General features: G+C 36.7%; 4 protein-coding genes and 1 long non-coding RNA gene across 7 annotated transcripts; 4 read left to right on the plus strand and 1 right to left on the minus strand.

The window, feature by feature from the left end:
* The first annotated feature begins 682 nt into the window (after positions 1-682).
* LOC125582918 (glutathione S-transferase T3-like) lies at positions 683-1,474 on the plus strand. Its single transcript, XM_048749377.1, has one exon. It carries the CDS (start codon positions 683-685, stop codon positions 1,472-1,474), a length of 792 nt encoding a protein of 263 aa, XP_048605334.1.
* A 989-nt stretch (positions 1,475-2,463) lies between these two features.
* LOC125584271 (putative nuclease HARBI1) lies at positions 2,464-3,498 on the plus strand. Its single transcript, XM_048752496.1, has one exon. The coding sequence runs from the start codon at positions 2,464-2,466 to the stop codon at positions 3,496-3,498; it is 1,035 nt and encodes a 344-aa protein (XP_048608453.1).
* Positions 3,499-4,837: 1,339 nt separating this feature from the next.
* On the plus strand, positions 4,838-7,434 carry LOC106374868. 2 transcript variants are annotated; one of them, XR_007321247.1, is made up of 5 exons: positions 4,838-5,268; positions 5,422-5,582; positions 5,801-6,012; positions 6,180-6,266; positions 6,997-7,434. It is a non-coding gene; the product is annotated as an uncharacterized LOC106374868 (long non-coding RNA). The 2 variants fall into 2 exon arrangements; XR_007321246.1 differs by lacking the exon at positions 6,997-7,434 and having other exon boundaries at positions 6,180-6,447.
* A 40-nt stretch (positions 7,435-7,474) lies between these two features.
* LOC106388109 (phosphatidylglycerophosphate phosphatase PTPMT1-like) lies at positions 7,475-9,602 on the minus strand. The gene is made up of 6 exons (XM_013828097.3): positions 8,937-9,602; positions 8,640-8,762; positions 8,423-8,516; positions 8,265-8,347; positions 8,094-8,183; positions 7,475-8,024 (listed from the first exon to the last, which is right to left on the minus strand). The coding sequence occupies exons 1-6, from the start codon at positions 9,165-9,167 to the stop codon at positions 7,656-7,658; spliced, it is 990 nt and encodes a 329-aa protein (XP_013683551.2). The 5' UTR covers positions 9,168-9,602; the 3' UTR covers positions 7,475-7,655.
* A 6,188-nt stretch (positions 9,603-15,790) lies between these two features.
* LOC106388108 (putative peroxisomal acyl-coenzyme A oxidase 1.2) lies at positions 15,791-19,362 on the plus strand. 2 transcript variants are annotated; one of them, XM_013828096.3, is made up of 12 exons: positions 15,791-15,881; positions 15,981-16,142; positions 16,239-16,409; positions 16,481-16,690; positions 16,756-16,843; positions 16,925-17,087; positions 17,189-17,387; positions 17,683-17,880; positions 17,976-18,107; positions 18,203-18,323; positions 18,399-18,579; positions 18,753-19,362. In XM_013828096.3, exons 2-12 carry the CDS (start codon positions 16,005-16,007, stop codon positions 19,144-19,146), a joined length of 1,995 nt encoding a protein of 664 aa, XP_013683550.2. In that variant the 5' UTR covers positions 15,791-15,881; positions 15,981-16,004; the 3' UTR covers positions 19,147-19,362. The 2 variants fall into 2 exon arrangements, with proteins under 2 accessions (XP_013683550.2, XP_013683548.2); XM_013828094.3 differs by having other exon boundaries at positions 15,842-16,142.
* Positions 19,363-22,841: the final 3,479 nt, after the last annotated feature.

Here is a 22,841-nt window from a genome sequence, read left to right on the forward strand (position 1 = left end):
ACAACTTAGGGAGCTTAAGGCTCAAGCTGACGAGAGTGAGGAGAAGCTGGTAAAGGTTGAGAAGACAGTGGGGGGAGTTAGCTACGAGGAAAACCGGAATCACAAATGGCTATCCACTGGTTGTTTGTGTGATGGTTAGTCTCATATTTGTAATATGTGTGCTGGTCACGTTCAAGTGGGTAAGTTTCTTTCCTTATGCTTATTTTGAGTTGTTTCATTTTTTTAAAAAACTTTTGACTCTTTTATCTCATGTGTGTTCAGGAAGAGCTTCAGAGGATGATAATGTGACTCTCTGCACTTTAGAAGGTATTGTAGAAACAAGTTCCAACTCTGTTTTCTTTGAATAATTAAAACGTAGAATAGTTGTGTTCTATAGTATACTTGTTTTGTGTTGTGTTCTGTAGTATATGAGTTTTGTTAAAATATGTTTAAACTCAGAAGTAACTAAAAATGAAACCGAAAATATTTTAAAGTCTAAAGCTCAGATTTGATTGGTGATAAATGCAACTTAATTGCTTGATACCTTCCTAACTCCTCTGAGTTGATAGGTTTAAATGTATGTCCATTGCTTTCTACCTTCCTAACTCCTCTGAGTTGATAGGTTTAAATGTAACTTAGCTAAAAATCCCCTACTTAAGTCTCTGTGATGCTAAAATATAGTGACACAGAGCATTGTATAACCATGGATACCACCTCTGGTTTTGTTAACCTACTCAATAACCAATCGTTTGTTGACCTTGATTCACCCGAACCTGTTTGGTTTAGTACGACCCCTAGTTCTGATCAGTCTGCGGTCAAGGAGAGGAGGAAGTGGTCTCCGATAGAGGATAAAATCCTGATTGGAGCATGGCTTAACACCAGTAAAGACCCTGTGGTGAGCAACGAGCAAAAAGTAGGTGCTTTCTGGAAGAGGATCCAAGAGTACTACAACTCAAGCCCTCAGCTCGTTGGGACAACACCTAGAGAGCTTGGTCAGTGCAAGCAGGGGTGGGCTAGGATCAACGAGCAAGTATGCAAGTTTGTTGAATGCTTTGAAGCGGCTATGAGGGAGCAGCGTAGTGGTCAAAATGATGATGATGTGATGAAAGCTGCCCTTGATATCTTCTACAATGACTACTCCATCAAGCTCAACTTGGAACATGCGTGGAGGGAGTTGCGGCATGACAAGAAATGGTGCTCCACCTTTCTCGCTAAGAAAACTGTGAAGGAAAAGAGGAAACAAACAGTGGAGGTTGATGGAGAAGACGAGGTGGGAGCAGCAGAGCCTAGACCTATGGGTGTCAAGGCCAGTAAAACTACTAGTAAGAGGAAGAAGAGTGGTAGAGAAGAGGAGTTGGAAAAGTTACAGGGAATATTGGAAAAGAAAGACAAAATATCTAAACAGAAAGTTCTTGAGCTTTTACTTGCCAAAAATGATCCACTCTCTCAGATGGAAACTTCTTTAAAACTGAAACTGATGTCTGAGATGTTATGATGTTTAGTAGAGTAGTTTAAGGTATTAAACTTGTTTTGAGTTGTTGTTTGTTGTGATTGGTATTATACTTTGCTAACTCTTATTTTATTTGATGTTGCAGGTTCAGTACAAGGTCTTTGTCTTTTCAACCACTGATGCATTTGGTGTAGTGAAAGTGTTTTGCAGTTGAGGCCATGTGAACGAAGTCACGGGTGAAAGTGTTTTGTTGTTTTCCTAAGTCACGGATTGTTCTGTTTCAGGTCACGGATTGTATAAGTGAAGGTATTTTGTGTAGTTTTAGTGATGTATCTCAAGAACTTTCTTTTCTTAGCTTTTCTTGCTCGTATGAACTTGTAATCTCTTCTTCGAACTTGTTTGGAGAACTTGTAACTCCAAACAAGTTCTTTCTCTTTTAATGACAAGTTCATTGTGTTTAATTTTTAACTACAAACAAGTTGCTTCTCCAAACGTTTTCCAAGTCACGGGGTCAAACACATCTCTTTAATCTTCTTGGCTCACACAATATATCACAAGGAAGGAGCAGGTAACACGAGCTTCATCCACATACGTAAACATTGATATCAGTATTGTAGTCAGTAGCCCATTTCATTTTTTGTTGTTACTAGTGTTTATAGTTTGCTTCAAGTGACATTTAAGTATTCTCGTATATGATCCAACTTACATTTATATAATCAAAGGAATGAATATACTAAGTTTATAAAGAGATAGTCAGATAGTCATGCTTTGTTTTCAGGAGGGATTAGCAAAATTGCAAGTGAAGAAATAAAATGTCATCGTCGTCATCCGATGAAGTGGAAGAAAGATTGGACGAAATTATCGACGATATCATAGACGAAACCTACAACAACATTGTGGAAGCCCAACCCAAAAAGCAGAGGAAATGTGCTTATATAGAACGAGACCGCGAATTAGGACACAACTGATTATGGAATGATTACTTCAGCGAAGATGCAACATTCCCGACACATTTATTTAGACGTCGTTTCCGTATGAACAAAGAATTATTCTTGCGTATTGTCCATCGCCTCTCACAATACATTCCATTCTTTCAACAAAGAAGAGATGCAACGGGGAGGTTTGGTCTTTCTCCACTACAGAAATGTACGGCAGCAATTCGTCTCCTTGCTTATGGTAATGCAGCTGACGCGGTTGATAAATATCTCAGAGTTGGTGAAAGCACGGCAATTTCGTGTTTAGAGCATTTTAATGAAGGAATAATCCGGTTATTTGGTGATGAGTATCTACGAAGACCGACAACAGAGGATCTTCAACGACTACTCCATATTGGAGAGATACGCGGGTTTCCTGGGATGGTAGGAAGCATCGACTGTATGCATTGGAGGTGGAAAAATTGCCCAACCTCTTGGAAAGGACAGTACACCCTGGGATCAACAAAACCATCAATTGTCTTAGAGGCTGTAGCTTCACAAGATCTTTGGATATGGCACACTTTCTTCGGTCTTCCAGGTACCTTAAACGATATTAATGTCCTAGATCGGTCTCATGTCTTTGATGACATTATTCAAGGTCGAGCTCCGAGGGTAGAGTACATGGTCAATGGACACATGTATAATTTGGCGTACTACCTAACAGACGGTATTTATCCAAACTGGTCAACATTTATCCAATCTATCTCACTCCCTCAAGGTCCTAAAGCAGAGTTATTTGCTAAATTTCAAGAATCAACCCGAAAAGATGTCGAGCGGGCTTTTGGAGTTTTGCAATCTCGATTTGCAATTGTAAAAAACCCGGCTCTTTCATGGGACCAGGATAAGATAGGGAAGACTATGAGAGCATGCATCATACTACACAATATGATATTCGAAAATGAACGAGCTGGATACAACACTCAGTATGATACATCTGAATTTGAAGAAGGAGATGTAACCAGCAGTTCACGGGTGCATAAGTCTCGTGGTACGGACATCCCTCCAAGCATCACTGAAATTCGTGCCAATTGGGTTCAGGTTCGCGAGACGGAAACACATCACCAATTGAAGAATGATTTAATTGAAAATATTTGAAACAAATTTGGTGATGAGAATTAATAATTGTTGTATTTCATATTTAATCATGTAATAAATAAATATTTCAATTTAACATGTTTTAATTTTTTTTTCTTAATATTTCACATGTTTTCAAATTTATTATTTTTTTATTCTTAAGGATTCTTATTGGATAACACCATTGAACATACTAATTTGATTAGAGTCCTTAACTATTTAAAAAAAATACTATAATATTCCTAAAGATTCCAATGGTGAGTACACCATTGGAGATGCTATTAGAGTTTGAAATATGTCATTATTTTCAAATCACACAAGTTTGCTCGAATGGTACGACGGCCTTGGAAAGGTGGTAAGCATACATTCTCTCATTATCACCATTTTTATCTTCTTTACTCTCAAATTCTAACACTTACCGGATAATATAGAAAAACTTAAGATGTATTGCAAACCTGTTATGCTATACAACAGTCTTGAGGCTCGCTCACAAGACAACGTATGCATTTTCTCACTCTTTTTTGCTACTACCAAACCTAGCGTAGAACCACACTATAATTGAACTATGCTAAATGCTAACATTTGTTCTTCTTTTCATGAATGTAATTAGGTAATTCCATTTTACTAAACCGAAAAGAGTTTAACTGCAGAAGTTAGTTTGTTATTTCCACAGGTTTTTCTCTTTTTCTTTTAATTATAAATATTAATTTGTTTTTTTTGTTGTATAACGATATTTCCTTCCAAGGTGTTTGACCTACAAAATCCAAGCGAAGAAGAAAAAAAAGTATGCATCTCTTCTTTGATATTTAATTAGTTTAACATTATTCTATGTTTTCAGAAGTTATGCTAGTCAAAAAAAATTCTAAGAGCTTATAATTTAAAATTTGTTTGAGATATTCATTCTCTTCTCACGGCACAATTATATTTGCTTAGGAACAGATCAGGTGGGACAGTGATTTTCAAATTTATGGATCGTAACAACAATGTACTGAACTTTGAAGGTTAGACATTAACCGGTTATTTCGTTTCAAAAACCTGTTGTCTCTTGGTGTGTTTTCTTCTGGCAAATTTTTCATCTAATTACTTCAAAATGCAATTGTGAAGAAATTTTCTTGCCCAATTTGCTAAATGAAATATGGAAGCCCTGAGGTAGGCACTAACAAGAATCAAGCTTTGTAATGATGAATCTTTTCATTTTCAAACGCTATGTGTATTCAATTATTTCATGCTTATTGATGTCCTTATGTATGTGCAGGGAGCGAAACTTCGTTTGGCGTCATCACATGACTTCTTTTTTCTTAGAGCATCATTATCCAAGTCTTTTGGATAAAAGAAAAGAAAAATTGTAATAAATACAAGAAACGTCTCCTGATTAGGGATTACAAGAGACGTCTCTTCTCTTGCTCTATCTCTTCTTCTCGTCTCTGCTGTCTCTCTAATCTCTTTCTCTCTCCTTCTCTCGACTGGATTCTTGAACTCATCTTCCCCATCCACAACCATGACTGAGGTAGAGAGAGAGAGGAGAACTCATCTTGTTAATTTGAAATTGATCTGAAGTCTTGTAGAGAGAGGAGAAGTCTTCGAAGTTGAGACCGGCGTTTCCAGGTTGGATGTAGGACTCGACGGTGGACTTGAGGTCGAGACGAGAGAGAGCTTGGCTTAGCTCCTCGAGGGTGATGAAACCGTCGCCGTTATGATTGAATAAGTCGAAGATGCGTTGGAGACGAAGAGCGTTCAAGCTCGGGCTTCGTCGGACAGTAAACTCGTAGACAAAGAGCTCAAGTAGTTTCTGTAAGTAGTTTAATCATCTCTTTGTTTCTTTGTTAGTGGTCATCACCTAAAGTGGAATCCTTGTGTTTTGATCTTGGAAACCTAATGAAGAAACTGCAACTGTTATTGAGAATGAGGATGATGATAGTTTTGATCTTGGATCCTTGTGTTTAGAACGAGGCTGTAAAGCTGGTTGCTGCAGGGGACAAGGATGGGAACGTTGGATTTTGGAATCTTGATTGTCATAACGAGGAAGAGGATGGTGGTGTATCTGTTCAAGCCTCACACTTATTCAGTTACATATCTTTGTCTTTCAACAAAACTCTTTCTCAAAGGTATAGTCTTTATCTTGAAACTTTGGTCGGAGAGAAAAAAGAAAAAAGTTAACATCTTTTGTGAGATTGTGATGAGATCAACCAAAGTTATGACTTTTCTGATGTCTATTGCATGTTGGGTTTTGTGTTTTGGTATATGACTTCTTCTTGTTCAATCCATTTACGATATATATATATTCTTCTCTTGATGTTTAAGCTTGGCTTTTCCTTTAAACTAGGGAGTCTGGTGACCCTGGCAAAAGGAAGTCTTGATATTTGATACAGATAAAGGCAACGAATATGAGAACTTGCCGTCCATGGTGCCTTGGATATAAACGAGAAAAGCGGTATACGATCAGTACCAACGTATTTTGGAACTGAGGAAGAGGATGATGATAGTCCATATATGGAAGAGTTTGATGAGGCTGACAATGTGGTGGAAAATGATACGGTGCGTTTCTTTTGTTCATTGGTCTTTGATGAATGCCTTTTAATCGTGCACATGAATGTTCAAGTTTCTAGGCATGTGTAGCTGTGTTTTGCCTTCGAACATATATCTCTTTTTTATAGTTTCTTGGTCTATCAGTAGTTTACAAATCTTTCTCTTCCTTGAGTCAGGTGACTCTTCAGTCAACTTATCTTGTGGCTCATGAACATGATGATGATAACATTCTCCGAACTCGTACAAATGATACTCAGCATAACGTAAGCATCATGTCCCAACGAATTTCCCACTGCTTTGTTATCTTTATTCTCTCATTCTTTTGGCTTAATAGCAAACTCATAACACTTCACTTCACTTAGCAAAATCATAACACTACAACATTTTTAAGAAAACAATGTTTAATATTTTTTTTTGTTTTAATAAACCTTAATTAAGAGACTAGCATTGGAGCATAAAAATGGTAGTGTCTCTTAAAGGAGTCTTTTAACACACATTTATTGCTTAAAAATAATATAAAATAAATAAGAGATCCTAATTGGGTATTTAGGATAATGATGCTCTTAGAGCTTTCGGGTACGTTGTTGTTTAAGGAACTAGATAACTTTATGTTTCCTTATGATATTATGAGTAACAAGATAACCCATCTCAGCTGTCGGAGAGATATCACCCGGACGTTGATGTCTCCCTAAAACCCAATACAGAAATATTTATATATCTGAGGTTGGTAGGAAACTTGATATGCACGCAAAACTTATAAGCAGGTTCAGAAAATAATTTTTTTTTGTAATTATATTTACCAGGAACTTATAAGTGATGATTTAGAGAAGCACCATAGGATCCCTTTTCTCCTATTTTAGGTCAAGTTTCAAGCTCCTTAACTCTACAGTAGAGACTGTCTCTACTCTAAAGCTTTTTTTGGGTCAAAACTCTACTCTAAAGCTATGATTCAGCATCATCTTCTTATTTAGAGCTACACCATGATTTATGCAGCTCGAAAATTCGTAAGAGAAAAGATGGTATTAAAAAGAGGAAGCGACTTAATTCACCTCCTGACACAGAAAATAAACTGCCTCTTGAGAACAATGATAATGTCTCATAACCAGCAAGAGCTCCATGTATAACAAGTACCCAACCAGAAATAGCTCAGTCTTCTGAACCTAAGTTGCATTTTGCTTCAAGGAGAAAAATGTTATACCCAGTGCGGGCACCTTTCACCTGAACACAGCAGCTTCATCACCATCAACCTCTCAAAATCTTGCTAATGGCATCTAGCAGCAAGCAATGGAGCTTGATCCAGAATAACAGCAACCATGGTGATGGTTGACATGTAGTTATCAACTCCATGTACTCTGATCAAGACAGAGATCACTCCCTGATACTATTTTCTTTCTTTCATTTTTACTATGAAGTGAACTTTTAGTTTAACTTTATTAATCTAGAAGTCACAAACTCATAAGACTAATTTGGATACTTGAAAAGGAGATTAATTCATGTTTAGTATTTAATTACAATACCCAGACAACAAAACCAAGTCTGCTATATCTACTTTTGACCCCTTTTTATTTATAGACCCTTTTTTTCCCTGGGGAGAAACAGTGGAAGAGGCATATTCACTCGCTCGCCAGTAAACTCACCATCATCATTATTCATCAGTAGACAGAAATGTCGACGCTTATACCTCCCATGGAAAGATTCTCCCTAGAAAGCTTATGGTTCTCACGCAATCCCAGCCACAGGCACGAGATCCTCGCCAACGCAGCTTGCCCCACCACTTTCACCCGGTACACCATGCTTATATCTGCAGCTGCCGCCCATAACTCGTTCCCAGCAACATTCATTGACCTCTCATCATAGCCCTCTACATCTGAGTGGGTCACTAGCACCATCGACCCATCATCAAACACAACCACATTCCCGGAACAAACCTGCTTCATATTTCTTGAGATCAAAGCTGAAGTTGCATCAGGCAAGGAACTCTGGGTATTCAGCACCTTGACATGGTAGTACTCAAGAACTGCCTGCAAACACAATTAGGAATCAGAGGATGAATAAGAAGAAGAACAAAGAACAAAGGCCCTGTCCATTACCTTCCATTGGGTGGTAGCTAATTTAACCCTCGGCCTGATTGACTTTACATAATCATATGCTGCTTCAGGTGTCATGTGTTTGTGTTGCACCTGCATTGCAAATATCTAATCAGACAGAGAGAAAAAAACATCTCGAAGCAAATTATTTATGGGAATAATTGCAACACAAACCAAGTAGCATATGACGACAGTAGTGCTGCGTCCTCGACCCGCCTTGCAGTGAACATAAGTCGTCTTCCCAAGAGAAGCATTTCCTTCAACGAGATAACATTGAATTCAAGATCGATACTTAACAAACATAAAGTAAGAAGACAAAAGAATAAACTTACTATGGATAAAATCTACAGCTTGGCAAATGGCTTCCATGGAAGGTGCGAAACAATAATCTCTCGTGGCAATGACCAGGTGGTCAATGCAGTAAGACTTCCATAAGAGTAAGAAAACAAAAACGAGGTTAGTAAACAATAAAAGACCAGAAGACAGAGCACTAGTATATCTTTGTCACGATAGGCAAAGTAAAACACAGAAAGAAAAAAAAATACAAACTTTGTAGAGAGATGAGGGAACCAAAGTCTCATATGGCTCATTGAGAGTGATCACTCCACAAACACCGAGCTCTTTAAGCCGTGGAACGTCAGATTGAAACGGAACGGCTCCCAGTAATATAAACTGGAGACAACAAAGTCAACAGAAAGAGAGAATGATTAGCATAAAACACATAACCAAAAGCCAATCCCAACAAAGAAAGTAGCTAGCTTTCTACGATTTCACCAAAACATCAAACGCAACAGTATACATTGCATTCTATAGACAAGCTCAAAAGGACGATGAAAGTTATTATACCTGAGCGACCCTATCCCACCAATGAAACTCAGCCTCGACCTTATTCCTAACAACGTTGTAGACCAGCGTCGGATAGAACAAGGCACGAGCACCCACACCAACAAGTGCCATCTTCGTCGTCAACACGATCACGTTCCCTCTGCTCACCACTATCTCCTCATCTCCATCAGCAACGTTACTAACCTCCTCCACCGATCTCTCTTCCTTTTCAATCACTTCTTCGATATACATATCCTCCAATCAAAGATCTAGAGATCAAACAATCTAAATCCTCCCAACCGTTACCCTCAAAACACACACACACACGACGAAAAACCCTAATGGATTCGAAGACAAAGCCAAGATGAAAGTCTACACGAAATCGAAATCCTGATGAAGTCGAGCGGAAGCGATCGGAGAAAAGCTGAATTGAATATCTTCAGGGATATCACCACCATGTTTCGCCTGACACACAATTCGAGATCCGATCAGGCTCCGGCGACGACGAGACGGAGATGAATCTGAACAACCGATCGCCTGTGAGACGAATCGCGAGAAGAACCCTAAGATCAAAGTTTAAGCTTTTTTTTTTTTTTTTTTGCGAATTTGATTTTGGCCTAATCTCTCTACTCAAATTCTTTTTGGTTTTCTCTTTAAGAGAGGAGAACCAAATAGATAAATATTATAAAAATAAAGGATTGTGTGTTTTCAGGAGTTTTGCTAAACTGACAGCATTTCACCTGATGTAATGGATTTGCCGAAAGTCAATTGTATTTTGACACGTGTCGTTACGGTTTATGGCAAAAGAGTCGTGCGTCGCACACACCCGGATAACATTTGAGGATTATCTCTTCCTTAATTATCAATCAAATCTTTTTGGACAATAAAACAATGACTTTTGGTTAACAAAAAAAAAAAAGCAAAGACAATCGTTAAGTTCTAGTTTTAATATTTTAATACAGAAAATTGATTTGAAACGACATTTATAATGATGAAGTCGGTGTTCACATATGACATGGTCATAACATTTTTTTACAACCCTTCAATCAAACATGTTAAGAGTTATCTTCAATCTCTGTTCGAAAACGCGGCTGAGGCGGCCGGAAAGTCGCCGGAAAAACGTGGTGCGGCCTCCAACCGTGGCGATTTGATCCTAGGCGCTTACTTAATCGGAAAAGTTTTAGAACTCATTGTTACTGTCGATTTGGAATCGGAAACTGATTATTCTTTAACAAATTAGTTATATATTGATTAAAACATATAAGATTAACAAGAAAACAATAGAAATCGCAAAAAAAAAAGAGAGACGGCTGTAATTTGTTCTGAGAATCGCAGATGTGAGGAAGAAGATAATGTAACTAGGGGGTTTGAACCTTTGGTGGGTGAGACATAACAAAGGTAGCTGACCACTACACCATGCACCATTATTATCAATATCTCACTTATTTAATATATAAACCCATAGAAATGTGTATAAGTACGTTAAATTACTTCCCGATTAGTCCCCGTATAATCCCCGATTAATTGATTCGGCGCTAGGCCCTGTCCAAGCGCACGCGTTACGCCTAGCGCATTTCCGAACAGGGTCTTCAATTAGTCAAAATAATCTTCATTGTATTACTATAAATAGGCTATTTATTTATTTGGGGGGTGGAAACTATTTATATCTGATTGATTTAAATTTAAAGTCTAACAAAAAATGAAAAAGTAGCTAACCAATTAAATCACGGCCCTTGACAAAAAAAAAAAAAAAAGAGATCAATAATGACAATATAATGTAGATGATTAGAGTCTGATTAGTGTTTCAGCCAAATATATACATAGATATTACAAATGGTTCTATATAAAGGATTCAGGATATGTAGTCAGGTAGATGTGACATCATGGTGTTGACAACCAGGCCCGTAACAAAAGGTAAATACTAGTAGTACTTTTATTCCAATAATCATGTAAATCAAGGTTGAGGCAGCCAGGCCCGTAACAAAATGTAAATACTAGTAGTACTTTCATTCCAATAATCATGCCAATCAAGGTTGAACATTTCTTTTATTTTCTGAGTAGTATGCCATATTTGCATCATTCAAAAAGATCAAGGGTTGGAATGCTTTACTTTGAAAATTCCAAATGTAGATTCACTGGAAAAAGCATGAATACGGGATTTTATAATTTTATGTTCTTCCTATATTCAAAATTGTAAAAAGGTTTGTCAGCTACACGAATTATAGTGTGATCATATGGTTGAAAACATCTTAAGTACGATAATATGTCAATAACATCACCAATTTTATGTTAATCTATACCGCATATACAAAGTTTAAAATAATATGGCGAAAACTATACAATTAGGTTTAACTGATTTTTATAAAAAAAATAATGAGGCCACTCTGTAATTTATTAAATTTAAACCAAATTTAGAAAAATTCGACCTAGACCCAAATCTATTAATCTGACCCGTGCACAAAATTAACTTATCTTTATACCAAATTAGACAACATTTTAGGGTTTTTAAATAAAATCGATTTGGTTGTGGAAGCACTGTGGCGTAGTGGTCAAAGTTTAAAGGTTTTTATACCCAAGTTTGGGGTTCGAATCTCAGGCGACACAATTTCTTCACCAAGAAGTCTGGTTTCAATTCCCGAAAAAGACGAATTATACAGAAAAATTAGAAAAAATACTTACAAGAGATCTTCAGTATGGCGCAAAGAGTACAGTCGGGAATGAATTTCACAATGGCGTAAAATTATCGGTTGTAATATCGTCTATGTAATGTTTCTTTTATTTGCAATAGCATAATAAATAAACAAAAAAAAAATAGAGTGGAAATTTATAACAGAGAGAAAGAGACAAAGAGAAGAGAGAAACATAAAGAAATTACGAACCCAGCCGATGTAATTTCCTTTCCTTGGAATTGCTTTGTTCTCAGAGAATAAAAATAAAATGTTGGGAGAAAATTGTAACGATCCGGTTATCTTGAACCGAATTTTAATTGATTAAATTCTTTTGTTGAAACCGGTCTGGTTTGTTCCACTTATCAATTATTTTTATTAAACCAAAGCCTTTCTTTGTCTCTTAACCGTGTGTCGTGTGGGCTCATACCTAATTATATAATTAAAGTGATGTTCTTCTTCTGTTGAGAGCCGCCGTGATGTTGGAGAGAGATACCACCAGTGATGCACGATCATCTCAAGGGAAACCTCATCACACCAGCCATGGAGCTATGTCAAGGAGCTGTGATGCATCGACGCCGCTGTCAAAGATCCGTAACCTTTTCCTTGAGGTCGTCACGCATCAGAACCAAGAGGTATAGACCGTGAGAAGAGACATGAACATAACTCCTATCGCAGGAGTCAAGAGATCCGCCGTCGCGAGTCAATCCGTGAAGTGAAGGTTCAAGCGCCTTGCCCTTTTTGTTTCTTGCGCAGCAAGTTTTGCAAGCCCTAATTATTTTCACTTTTATATTTATCCGAGAGGTATGGTGGACCTCCGTTGATTTATTGTTGTGCCAAGATGTGGCCGAGACTCTGTTGTTTTCAGATCCTTTTTGGTTTCTCCGATATGGCAAAGGTGAGGGTCTTTTCCCGAGCTTCTCTTACACGGTTTAGGACCTCGAATAAGTATAATTTGTTTCTAATGTGTTCCGTCTGTGTGAAATCGAGTCTGTCATTGCTTGTTTAGTTTTAGGCTCTTTGCTTAAACCGGAACTAGGTTGTTAGATGGTTCAACAGTGCTTGTTCATTTATAATTGATAATATATATGTATATAGTATATTGAGGTGATTTGGGTGTTAACCGACCATGGAGACGTAATTCTGTGTGTCGGCCGGAGACCAGTACATTGGGTGTGGTGTATGCTGCGGCACAGCTTAGTCGACCTGTTGTGCCAAGGCTTCGAGGTCGATAAATCGTCTACGGGCGTGTGTTACCGAGCACATATTCGGTGGTGTTTTGGTCTGTTAGTGGGCAGCTAGTGTGCACCTCGCTAGGACTATTGTGTGATCTTTGGGTACTTTAGGTACCGTGTTTGCAACGTGTTATGATTAAATTATATTTATTCGGAGTGCTCTGTCCGGGTCCATGGACTTCGGGTTTAGTATCCCATACCTCACTGAGTGACTTCCCCGTTACTCACCCCTCATTTGCCCCTTTCAGGTGAGACTGACGAGTAGGAGATTGATCGGACAGCTGGTGCTTTTAGGCGTTTTCTTTTGTTCTATTTCTCAGACTTTTATTTATTATTTTGACGATTATTTCAGTTATTTCGACTATGGGATTTATGGATTTATTTCGTTATTTATATGAAAGTCGACTTTCAGACCTTTTTACGGATTTAAGATATAAGTTGTTGATTAGTAGCACGCCGGTCTCGAGTGTTGATGAGATGGGTGCACATCAATTGGTGACAGCTTGTCCTGTGAGAGAGTTGTTAAAGGGTGAGGTCTTGGGTTCGAGACGCACCAACAACCTAATTATGGAGTTAGTGAGAACTCATAAGAGAGGGGTTGGGGTCGATGCGCTGCAGCGCTGTGAGTCTGGGGTCTACGGGACGGGTGCTCCACGGGATAGGTTGTCACACAAAAAAGTCGACTTTCAAACCTTTTTACGGATTTAAGATATAAGTTGTTGATTAGTAGCACGCCGGACTCGAGTGTTGATGAGACGGGTGTTACAATTTGGTATCAGAGCTGGTTAGCCATCTCAGTTCTGACCTTTTTACGAGGACGTTGCGTTCTTTGAGAGGGGGTGAATTGTAACATCCCGAGTTGTGATATGTGAAAAGGCTTAAGAGAGTTGATTTGGCTACCTATGTCACCAAAGTTGACTTACCTTTTCTGGAGCACATCCTGAAAGAACTCCAGAGTTAAGTGTGCTTGAGCTAAAGTAGTGGAATGATGGGTGGCCTATCGGGAAGTGATTCGCGATAGCGTGCGAGTGAGGCTAAAGCACGGGAAAAGGTTGGGTGGTGATTGCAGGGTCAGTAAACAATGATTTCGAGCTTTGGAAAAATTAATGGACCGACCGTCGGACAGGATGGGGCCCACGGGCCGAGAGAGCGGGCGTGTGTGGCTCATTAGTTGTGGACGGTCGGGGCGTTACAAAAATGTAAAATCAATTTTCGAGTTATTGGAAAAACTCGTGTGATACTGTGATTGTGTAGGATTTAGTTGCAGAGAGAGGATGAATCATACACGAAATCAGGATGAGGTAAAAATTATCTGGTTTTGTACTTGTATCTATGTGGGAGGAGTTGAATCTGGTTTTCGTAAGCGGGTCGGGTTAATGGACTTGGGTCAGGGTCGGATTTTTTTTAATTGGGTTTCAGTTTAATAAATTTCAGATTAGTCTCATTAATATATGTAAAAATCAATTAAACCTAATCGTGTAGTATTCACCAGATTATTTTTAACTTTGTACATGTGGTATAGATTAACATAAAGTTGGTGATGTTATTAACATATTTTTATAGTTGAGATGTTTTCGACCATATTACATTATATTCTGTGTAGTTGACAAATTTTTTTACTTTAAAATTTAAACGCAGATAATTTTTTTTTGTTATGTCAGGTTAATTCTTAACCTAGTGGTAAGTTGGCCACTATTTCACATCCATATTGGTGATTTTTTTAGGATTTACCACTAGGACAATCAACTCTAGTCAGTAAACAGATTAACAACCATCGTGATTATAAGGGTTAACTGGTTTCCCTGATACCACCCGCAAACACAGTTTTTGCGGTTGGTAGCGGTTGACAACATTTTGAAACAATCATACGAACCGCTTTGTACCGTTTCAAACCATTTTGTATCGCTCAAAATCAAAAATTCTTTTGCGCTAGCTTTTGTTGTTGTGGTTGATAAAAAAAATAAAAAATTAAATTTGGATATATCCTAAACTAATGTACAAGATAATTTCTTGGTTTTTAATTAATGTTATATCTATTTAACCATTTACAATTGACGTGAACCCTAATTCAGTTTCTCTATATTGAGATCATGGCATCCACACAAGAAAGACACAAACGTAAGTGGTTCTACTGTATTGGATTATGACTTTTTCACTCACTTTATTTTATTATGCTTTGTGATAAATTTTCATAGTTCAAATTTTATGAATCACGAGAACATGATTCAAATCTATATATATGTGTGTGTTTTTGTAATTGTATATCTTCAGAAAGTTCAATACGTTTTGTAATAAGTTCAGTATATCCTTTTTCCAGAAAGTTATGTGGACAAACGAGAGGACACATACATTACTTCAATGTATAATTGTGGAGAAACAAAACAAAGATGAAGAAATCAGATTTTTTTACTCCATCCCAAAAAGAAAATATTGTCAAGAAGCTTAATGACCAATTTGTTTTTAGTTTTACATATTATTTTGTTATTATTATTTTGTTATTAGGTCTTAAGATTATAATTTTTAATTATAACATTTTATATTTATATTCTTGTCTATTAAATAATTTTTTAATAATTAATTTTTGTATCTGCAGTAAAAAATGACCCGTAAATGCAACGATTTTCAAATATTGTGCCAATTATATAAAATGCTTAATAACGCTTAAAACTGTAACTATCTGTATCCGCAAAGTTACACGTTTGCAACCGCAACCGCTGCGTTTGAACTCCCGACCTCTATGTTAATATCTTCTAAAAACTCACAATAACCCAAAAGAAAGAGTTAAAATAACACATGTTGTTTTGTATTGTAGTATGATGATAAAATAAAAATGGGCTGAACATAGAGGCCCAAGTTTATACTCCACGTTCATACCTCAAAACGTTACAAAATGAGTTGGACCAATACATGAAAGCTGATTGGTATCCATATGTCAACTACATGCACTTCCTAGTTCCTACTTCTATGGATATCATTTCTGTTGTCCTAATAAAAAATAAATAAACATATCTCTGTTTTTTTTTTTTTTTTTTGCTAAAATTTGGAATCTCTGTTTCTGGTTAATGGTATGTAACAGATTTGTCCTATTAAAAAGCCGCAAGTAAAGCTTTTAATTCTCTTATTACATGGCTTCTCTCTGAACTTTGATTCATTCTCCACTACAGTCTAAATCTAACAACAGCTAAACGATGGAGGGAGGTGATCACCTTGCCCATGAAAGAAACAAAGCAGAGTTCGATGTCAACGAGATGAAGATCGTCTGGGCCGGTTCTCGCCACGCTTTCGAGGTTTCAAACCGGATGTCCCGCCTTGTCGCCAGTGATCCGGTTAGTGTCTCCTCGTTCATACATCATGTGTGTATGTGTGTGTCCCGGTGAAACTCAGATGTGAATCTTACAGCTTTTGTCTTGTTGACACGTTAGGTCTTTGACAAAAGCAATAGAGCTGTAATGACTAGGAAAGAGTTGTTCAAGAACACGTTGAGAAAAAGCGCTCATGCTTGGAAGTTGATCAACGAGCTTCGTCTCTCTGATGAGGAGTCAGTCATATTTAAATATTTCATGGATCAACCTGGCTTCTTGGATCTTCATTGGGTAAAAAACGCACACACAAACATTAAAATGGTTGAGTTTGGTTGATTGTTAAAATGGTTGTTTGTGGCCAGAGAATGTTTGTGCCTGCAATCAAAGGACAAGGGACAGAGGAACAGAAACAAAAGTGGTTGCCTCTTGCGAACAAGATGCAGATAATTGGATGTTATGCTCAAACTGAGCTTGGTCATGGCTCTAACGTTCAAGGCCTTGAGACAACCGCTACTTTTGATCCTCAGACAGATCAGTTTATCCTTCACAGTCCAACTCAGACATCATCCAAAGTAAGCAAAACAAGACCAAACAAACTAATCTCTTGTGTTGTAATTTTTGTTTGTGTTTGAAATAGTGGTGGCCTGGTGGTTTGGGAAAAGTTTCTACTCATGCTGTGGTTTATGCTCGTCTTATAACCAATGGCAAAGACCATGGTGTCCATGGTAATCACCATGAGGAGTTTCTTGTTTCATTTCTTGTCTATTTATCGTTATTAATTGCCAAATATTTCATCTCTCTTTCAGGATTTATCGTGCAACTGCGTAATTTGGATGATCATTCTCCTCTTCCTGGAATAACCATTGGTGATATTGGTGTGAAGTTTGGAAACGGAGCATATAACTCGATGGACAATGGTTTTCTTATGTTTGATAAGTTTTGTATTCCTAGAGATCAGATGCTCATGAGGTCCTTCTCTATTCTCCTTGTGTGAATAAGCATTTCACTGTATAGTTCATATCTCTATAATGAAACTGATTCATGTTTCTGCATTTTTTGTCTTCTCTCAGGCTGTCAAAGGTGACAAGAGAAGGAAAATATGTACCATCAGATGTTCCAAGGCAACTGATGTATGGTACTATGGTGTCTGTGAGACAGACTATTGTGTCAAATGCTTCCGTTGCGATGGCGAGAGCAGTATGCATAGCTACAAGGTACAGTGCAGTGAGAAGGCAGTTTGGCTCACAGAATGGTGGAATTGAGACACAGGTACTCTACTCTCTGTTAATCCCACTGTAGATAACTATTAGGACAAAATTGTTTACCATGATTGAAGATGTTCATGGTTCTTAAAATCAGCGCCACTCCAAGATTTTGAGAGGTATAAACAATTTAGTAAGAGCTTTAATAAAAAAAGGATTTTTTTTTCTACAAATTTAGAAGTCTATGTGTATGTAAATTATTTTTAACATTTTGGGGGTAATAGGCTGATAGTTTTTGCTTATGCCAAGGACCGGCCCTGATAAAAGTCACTTGTTGATGTTGTTATATGTCATGTGGGCAGGTGATTGATTATAAAACTCAGCAGAACAGGTTGTTTCCTCTGCTGGCATCTGCATATGCATTTCGGTTTGTAGGAGAGTGGCTGAAATGGTTGTACACTGATGTAACACAAAGACTAGAAGCTAGTGATTTCGCAACGTTGCCTGAAGCTCATGCATGCACTGCAGGATTGAAGTCTATGACTACCTCAGCAACCTCTGTATGCTTTGGACTTTGTTGACACTTTTAACTTATTAAAAAGGAGAAAATCAGATTTAAATAAATGGTGTTTTTTTTTTTTTTTGTTGGTTGCAGGATGGTATTGAAGAATGTCGCAAGCTATGTGGTGGACATGGCTACTTGTGGTGCAGTGGCCTTCCTGAGCTGTTTGCTGTTTATGTCCCCGCTTGCACTTATGAGGGAGACAATGTTGTGTTGCAATTACAGGTATTCTTATGTTTTTGTTCTCACTTTATAGAATAATACTCTATAGAGCCATTTTAAATAGAATTGTTTGTATCAAAATTTGTTATCTCTTACAGGTTGCTAGATTTTTGATGAAGACAGTTGCACAGTTGAGTTCTGGAAAGGCTCCTGCTGGAACAACTGCTTATATGGGCAGAGCAAAACATCTTTTGCATTGCCATTCAAGCATTAGAAAGGGTGAGTTTGGGGGAATTTACCATAAATTTATCATCCTTTCTTGATTTGTCTAAAGTATCTTGGTTGAGCATGCAGCTGAGGATTGGTTAAACCCTGCTATGGTGTTGGAAGCTTTTGAAGCAAGGGCTTTGAGAATGGCTGTTTCTTGTGCTAACAATCTGAGTAAGTTTGAGAATCAAGAACAAGGATTCTCTGAACTATTGGCTGATCTTGTTGAGGCTGCTATTGCACATTGCCAGCTGATTGTTGTTTCCAAGTAAGTACTAAGCTTCTTCATCCAGTGGCTGAAAACATCACCGTGAAAATTGAGAGGGACCATAGTTCGAACCTTCCCATTATGATTTCAATCAAGTAGATGCCTTGAATGACAAGAAAGCCTACTTCCCCTGGCTATTAAAAAGTGAAACCCTAACTAGTTGAAATTTATAGGTTTATAGCCAAACTAGAGGGAGATATCAAAGGAAAAGGAGTGAAGAACCAGCTAAAGAATCTATGCTACATCTATGCACTCCATCTCATTCACAAACACCTCGGAGATTTTCTAAGCACTAACACAATCACTCCTGAACAAGCCTCACTCGCCAACAACCAGCTTCGGTCACTCTACTCTCAGCTTCGACCAAACGCAGTCGCTCTCGTGGACGCATTTGACTACACAGACCACTATCTTGGCTCTGTGCTGGGCCGCTATGATGGAAACGTTTACCCAAAGCTGTTTGAGGAAGCATTGAAAGATCCACTCAATGACTCGGTGGTCCCCGATGGCTACCATGAATACATCCGACCGTTCATTAAGCAGCACCTCCGCTCAGCTAGACTCTAACTCCTGAGCCATGAGGTCATTTTGAAGTTTGACAAGCTCTTTTTTTTTTTGCGGCTGAAAGGGAGACAGCATTATTTTGGTTATTTCATATTTTATTAAATGTAAAACAAAGAAGTACCTTAAGTTATCTGAGGACTATATTAATATCTTAAAAGTTTGCGTAAGATATGAAAATTAAATTTTCATTTTTATCTATGAAGAAATAAAATTTATACACTTAACAAAAGTGGAAAAAAAAATGGAGAATGCTTGTAAAAGTTAAGTATTTATATTTTTGTAAGAAATTAATCATTTTTTATATAACCGAAGGATTCAATTACCAGAGTGCAGATTATAATACCTCAAGCATGTGGGCAACCATATGATTGATCGCAATGGGGTGACATAAATCTCTCTTTAATGTATAGGGTCATCATTTTACACATTGAACTACCATTCTTTATGGTCCTTGAAATTAATAAACGGAATTTTATTATTCTGTTGATACATGCATCTATAAGGAATTGTTAGTTGGATTAAGAGTAGTCTTATTTGTATGTGTTCTTCGTATGAATTTACGCGAAACCCAAATGAAAAGAATACAACAACACAAAACAACACTACAAGAAAACAGCGGCATACTGAGGGAAAAAATCGTCGGTATGTCATCGGAATAACGCTATTCCGACGACATACCGACGAAAAAAGTCCTCGGAAATAACTCCTCGGAAATTCATCTTTCCTCGGAAATCCCTCGGAAATTTCCGACGGAATTCCGAGGAAATTCATTTCCTCGGAATATTCCGATGACTTTTTTCGTCGGAATATTCCGAGGAATATGTCGTCGGAATATTCCGAGGGATACACTTCCTCGGAATATTTCCAAAATTCAAAAAAAAAATTAAAAATTTATTTTTTAAAATTGAAATTCAAAAATATAAAATTAAAATTGAAATAGAAAACATATTTAAAATACAAAAAATAATAAAATAGTTTTTATAAATAAAAAAAATGTTTTATAAATACAAAATTAGTTTTAATAAATATAAATATTTTTATAAATATGAAATCATCTTTTTATAAATACAAAATAGTTTTTATAAATACAAAAAATAATAAAATAGTGTTTATAAATAAAAAAAATGTTTTATAAATACAAAATTAGTTTTAAAAATAGAAATATTTTTATAGATATGAAATCATCATTTTATAAATACAAAATAGTATTTATAAATACAAAAAATAATAAAATAGTGTTTATAAATCAAAAAATGTTTTATAAATACAAAATTAATTTTAAAATATGAAATCATCTTTTATAAATCCAAAAAATGAATTTATATACAAAGAACGTTTTGTATATTTAAAAATAGTTTTTATAAATACAAAAATAAAAAATAGTGTTTATAAATCAAAAAAATGTTTTATAAATACAAAATTAGTTTTAATAAATATAAATATTTTTATAAATATGAAATCATCTTTTATAAATCCAAAAATCGAATTTATATACAAAAACGTTTTGTAAAATCGAATTTATATAAACGTTTTGTAAATACAAAAATAATAAACAATTTATAAAAAAAGTTCTAAATCAATTCAACACAACCAAATCACAATTCTAAACCTATTACACAACAAATCACAATCCTACCCAATCACCCTAACAAAAATCTATCAAAAAACTTCTAAAATCATCAAATCTACTTAAAAACCTAACAAATAGGACCTAAGAGAGTGGGATAAGGTCCTTACATGATTTGTAAAGGAATGGAAAGGATTCGCCGGAGAGATCGTCGCGAGAGAAGGTGGAGAACACCGGAAGGAGAGAGAGATCGCCGGAGAGGAAGAAGAGAGAAATGGGGAAGAAGATGCGGTTCGAGTTTATAAAACCTTGGGTCTGACGGATATTTTCCGTCGGAATTCCCTCAGTATTTTCAATTTCAATTTTCGCGAAATATTTGGCGGCTTGTTTGCCCGGTTAAATGAAAATATTCCGAGGAAATTCCGACGGCCACTTAAATATCCGTCGGAATTTCCTCGGAATATTTTCATTAATTCGAGGAAAAAGAATATCCTGTGCATGTATTTCTATTAATTTGTATTGTTCCTCGGAATTTCCTCGGAATATTCCGAGGAAATACCGAGGAACTAGTATTTGGGGTTTCAAAACATCAATTTTTTTTGCCGTATTTCATTTCTTATACAATTGTAATGCATACCATTGAAGATTCTTTGTATAGATGAGCATAAACCATGAAATAACAAATTTCAAAACGAATTGTAAGTATTCACTTTACCGTTCATTAAAGTGTATAAGTGTTTCTCTTATGTTGTGGGGATTTCGTTCATACAATCGGAAAAGTGTTTATTATAGGGTAATGAACAAATTTTTGACTTCATAATGAACGTAACACACTTAATAAGGGTTATATAGGTGTTATTCAAACCGCAAAACGTTGTTTTCGGTTTAAAAACCCTATTTCCTCGGAATTTCCTCGGAATATTCCGAGGAAACCCTTTTCTTCCTCAGAATTTCGTCTAAATATTCCGAGAAAATTCCGAGGAACTAGTGTTTGGGGTTTCAAAACGTCAATTTTTTTTTAAACGGATCGATCGATGAATATATGTCCAAAAACGCATCGATCGATCACTAAGATGGACCAAAGCGTAACAATGTGATCGATCGATGAGATTATCCCATAGATCGATCGAGGATATCAAGTGTTCCTCGGAATTTCCTCGGAATAGTCCGAGGAAATTCTGAGGAACTAGTGTTTGGGGTTTCAAAATCTCGAATGTTTTTTTATAAACGGATCGATCGATGTATTTATGTCCAAAAATGCATCGATCGATCACTAAGATGGACCAAAGCGTAACAATGTGATCGATCGATGAGATTATCCCATCGATCGATCAAGGATATCAAGTGTAAATTACGAGGAAATTCTGAGGAACTAGTATTTGGGGTTTCAAAATCTCGAATGTTTTTTTATAAACGGATCGATCGATGTATTTATGTCCAAAAACGCATCGATCGATCACTAAGATGGACCAAAGCGTAACAATGTGATCGATCGATGGGTATATGTCCAAAAACGCATCGATCGATCACTAGTTCGTCGGAATTTCCTCGGAATATTCCGACGGATTGATGTTTCCTCGAAATTCCATCGGTATATTCCGAGGAAATTCCGAGGAAACCCAAATTTTGGGTTTCCTCGGAAATTCCTCGGGAAATTCCGAGGATTTCATTTTCCGTCGGAATGTCCGTCAGAATACCGATGTTTTCTTGTAGTGCAAGGAGGAATTTGAATCTAAATAATCAAATTTCTCGAAGTTATAAGGAATTTAACAACATCTCTTGATACATTAACAAATAAAAATGAAAACCTTGAAACGTAATCATTGGTTAACATTGGTATAGTCAGAATGACAATGTTATGTATTACATTTTTTTTTTTTTTTGTAAACAAGGCTATGTTATGTATTACATGATAGAACCATACTCGATCCTTTCCATTTTCTTCTCCGGATCCAACACTCCACATACAGTCTCATACATGATTTTAAAACGTCAATTAGGCATGATGAATTCCTTTTAGGCATATATTTTAAAACATGTTTAGTTTTTTTTTTTTTGATAAACTCTATAGGCTGATCCGGTCGGTCCCCGGAAAAACAAACATGTATAGTTTTACTCATGTGTTCTCTAT

The sequence above is a fragment of the Brassica napus genome, chromosome C3 (assembly GCF_020379485.1).
Source record: "Brassica napus cultivar Da-Ae chromosome C3, Da-Ae, whole genome shotgun sequence".
NCBI lineage: Eukaryota > Viridiplantae > Streptophyta > Magnoliopsida > Brassicales > Brassicaceae > Brassica > Brassica napus.

Bases quoted from the DNA above. Each gene is read 5' to 3' on its own strand.
- LOC125582918 (XM_048749377.1), top strand. From the start codon at position 683: ATGGATACCACCTCTGGTTTTGTTAACCTACTCAATAACCAATCGTTT.
- LOC125584271 (XM_048752496.1), top strand. From the start codon at position 2,464: ATGAACAAAGAATTATTCTTGCGTATTGTCCATCGCCTCTCACAATAC.
- LOC106388109 (XM_013828097.3), bottom strand. From the start codon at position 9,167: ATGTATATCGAAGAAGTGATTGAAAAGGAAGAGAGATCGGTGGAGGAG. The intron at 8,763-8,936 runs GTATAATAACTT...TGTTGTCTCCAG, and splicing joins GGTGGGATAGGGTCGCTCAG to TTTATATTACTGGGAGCCGT. The intron at 8,025-8,093 runs GTAATGGACAGG...TTGTGTTTGCAG, and splicing joins TAGCTACCACCCAATGGAAG to GCAGTTCTTGAGTACTACCA.
- LOC106388108 (XM_013828096.3), top strand. From the start codon at position 16,005: ATGGAGGGAGGTGATCACCTTGCCCATGAAAGAAACAAAGCAGAGTTC. The intron at 17,088-17,188 runs GTCCTTCTCTAT...GTCTTCTCTCAG, and splicing joins AGAGATCAGATGCTCATGAG to GCTGTCAAAGGTGACAAGAG. The intron at 18,580-18,752 runs GTAAGTACTAAG...TGAAATTTATAG, and splicing joins CAGCTGATTGTTGTTTCCAA to GTTTATAGCCAAACTAGAGG.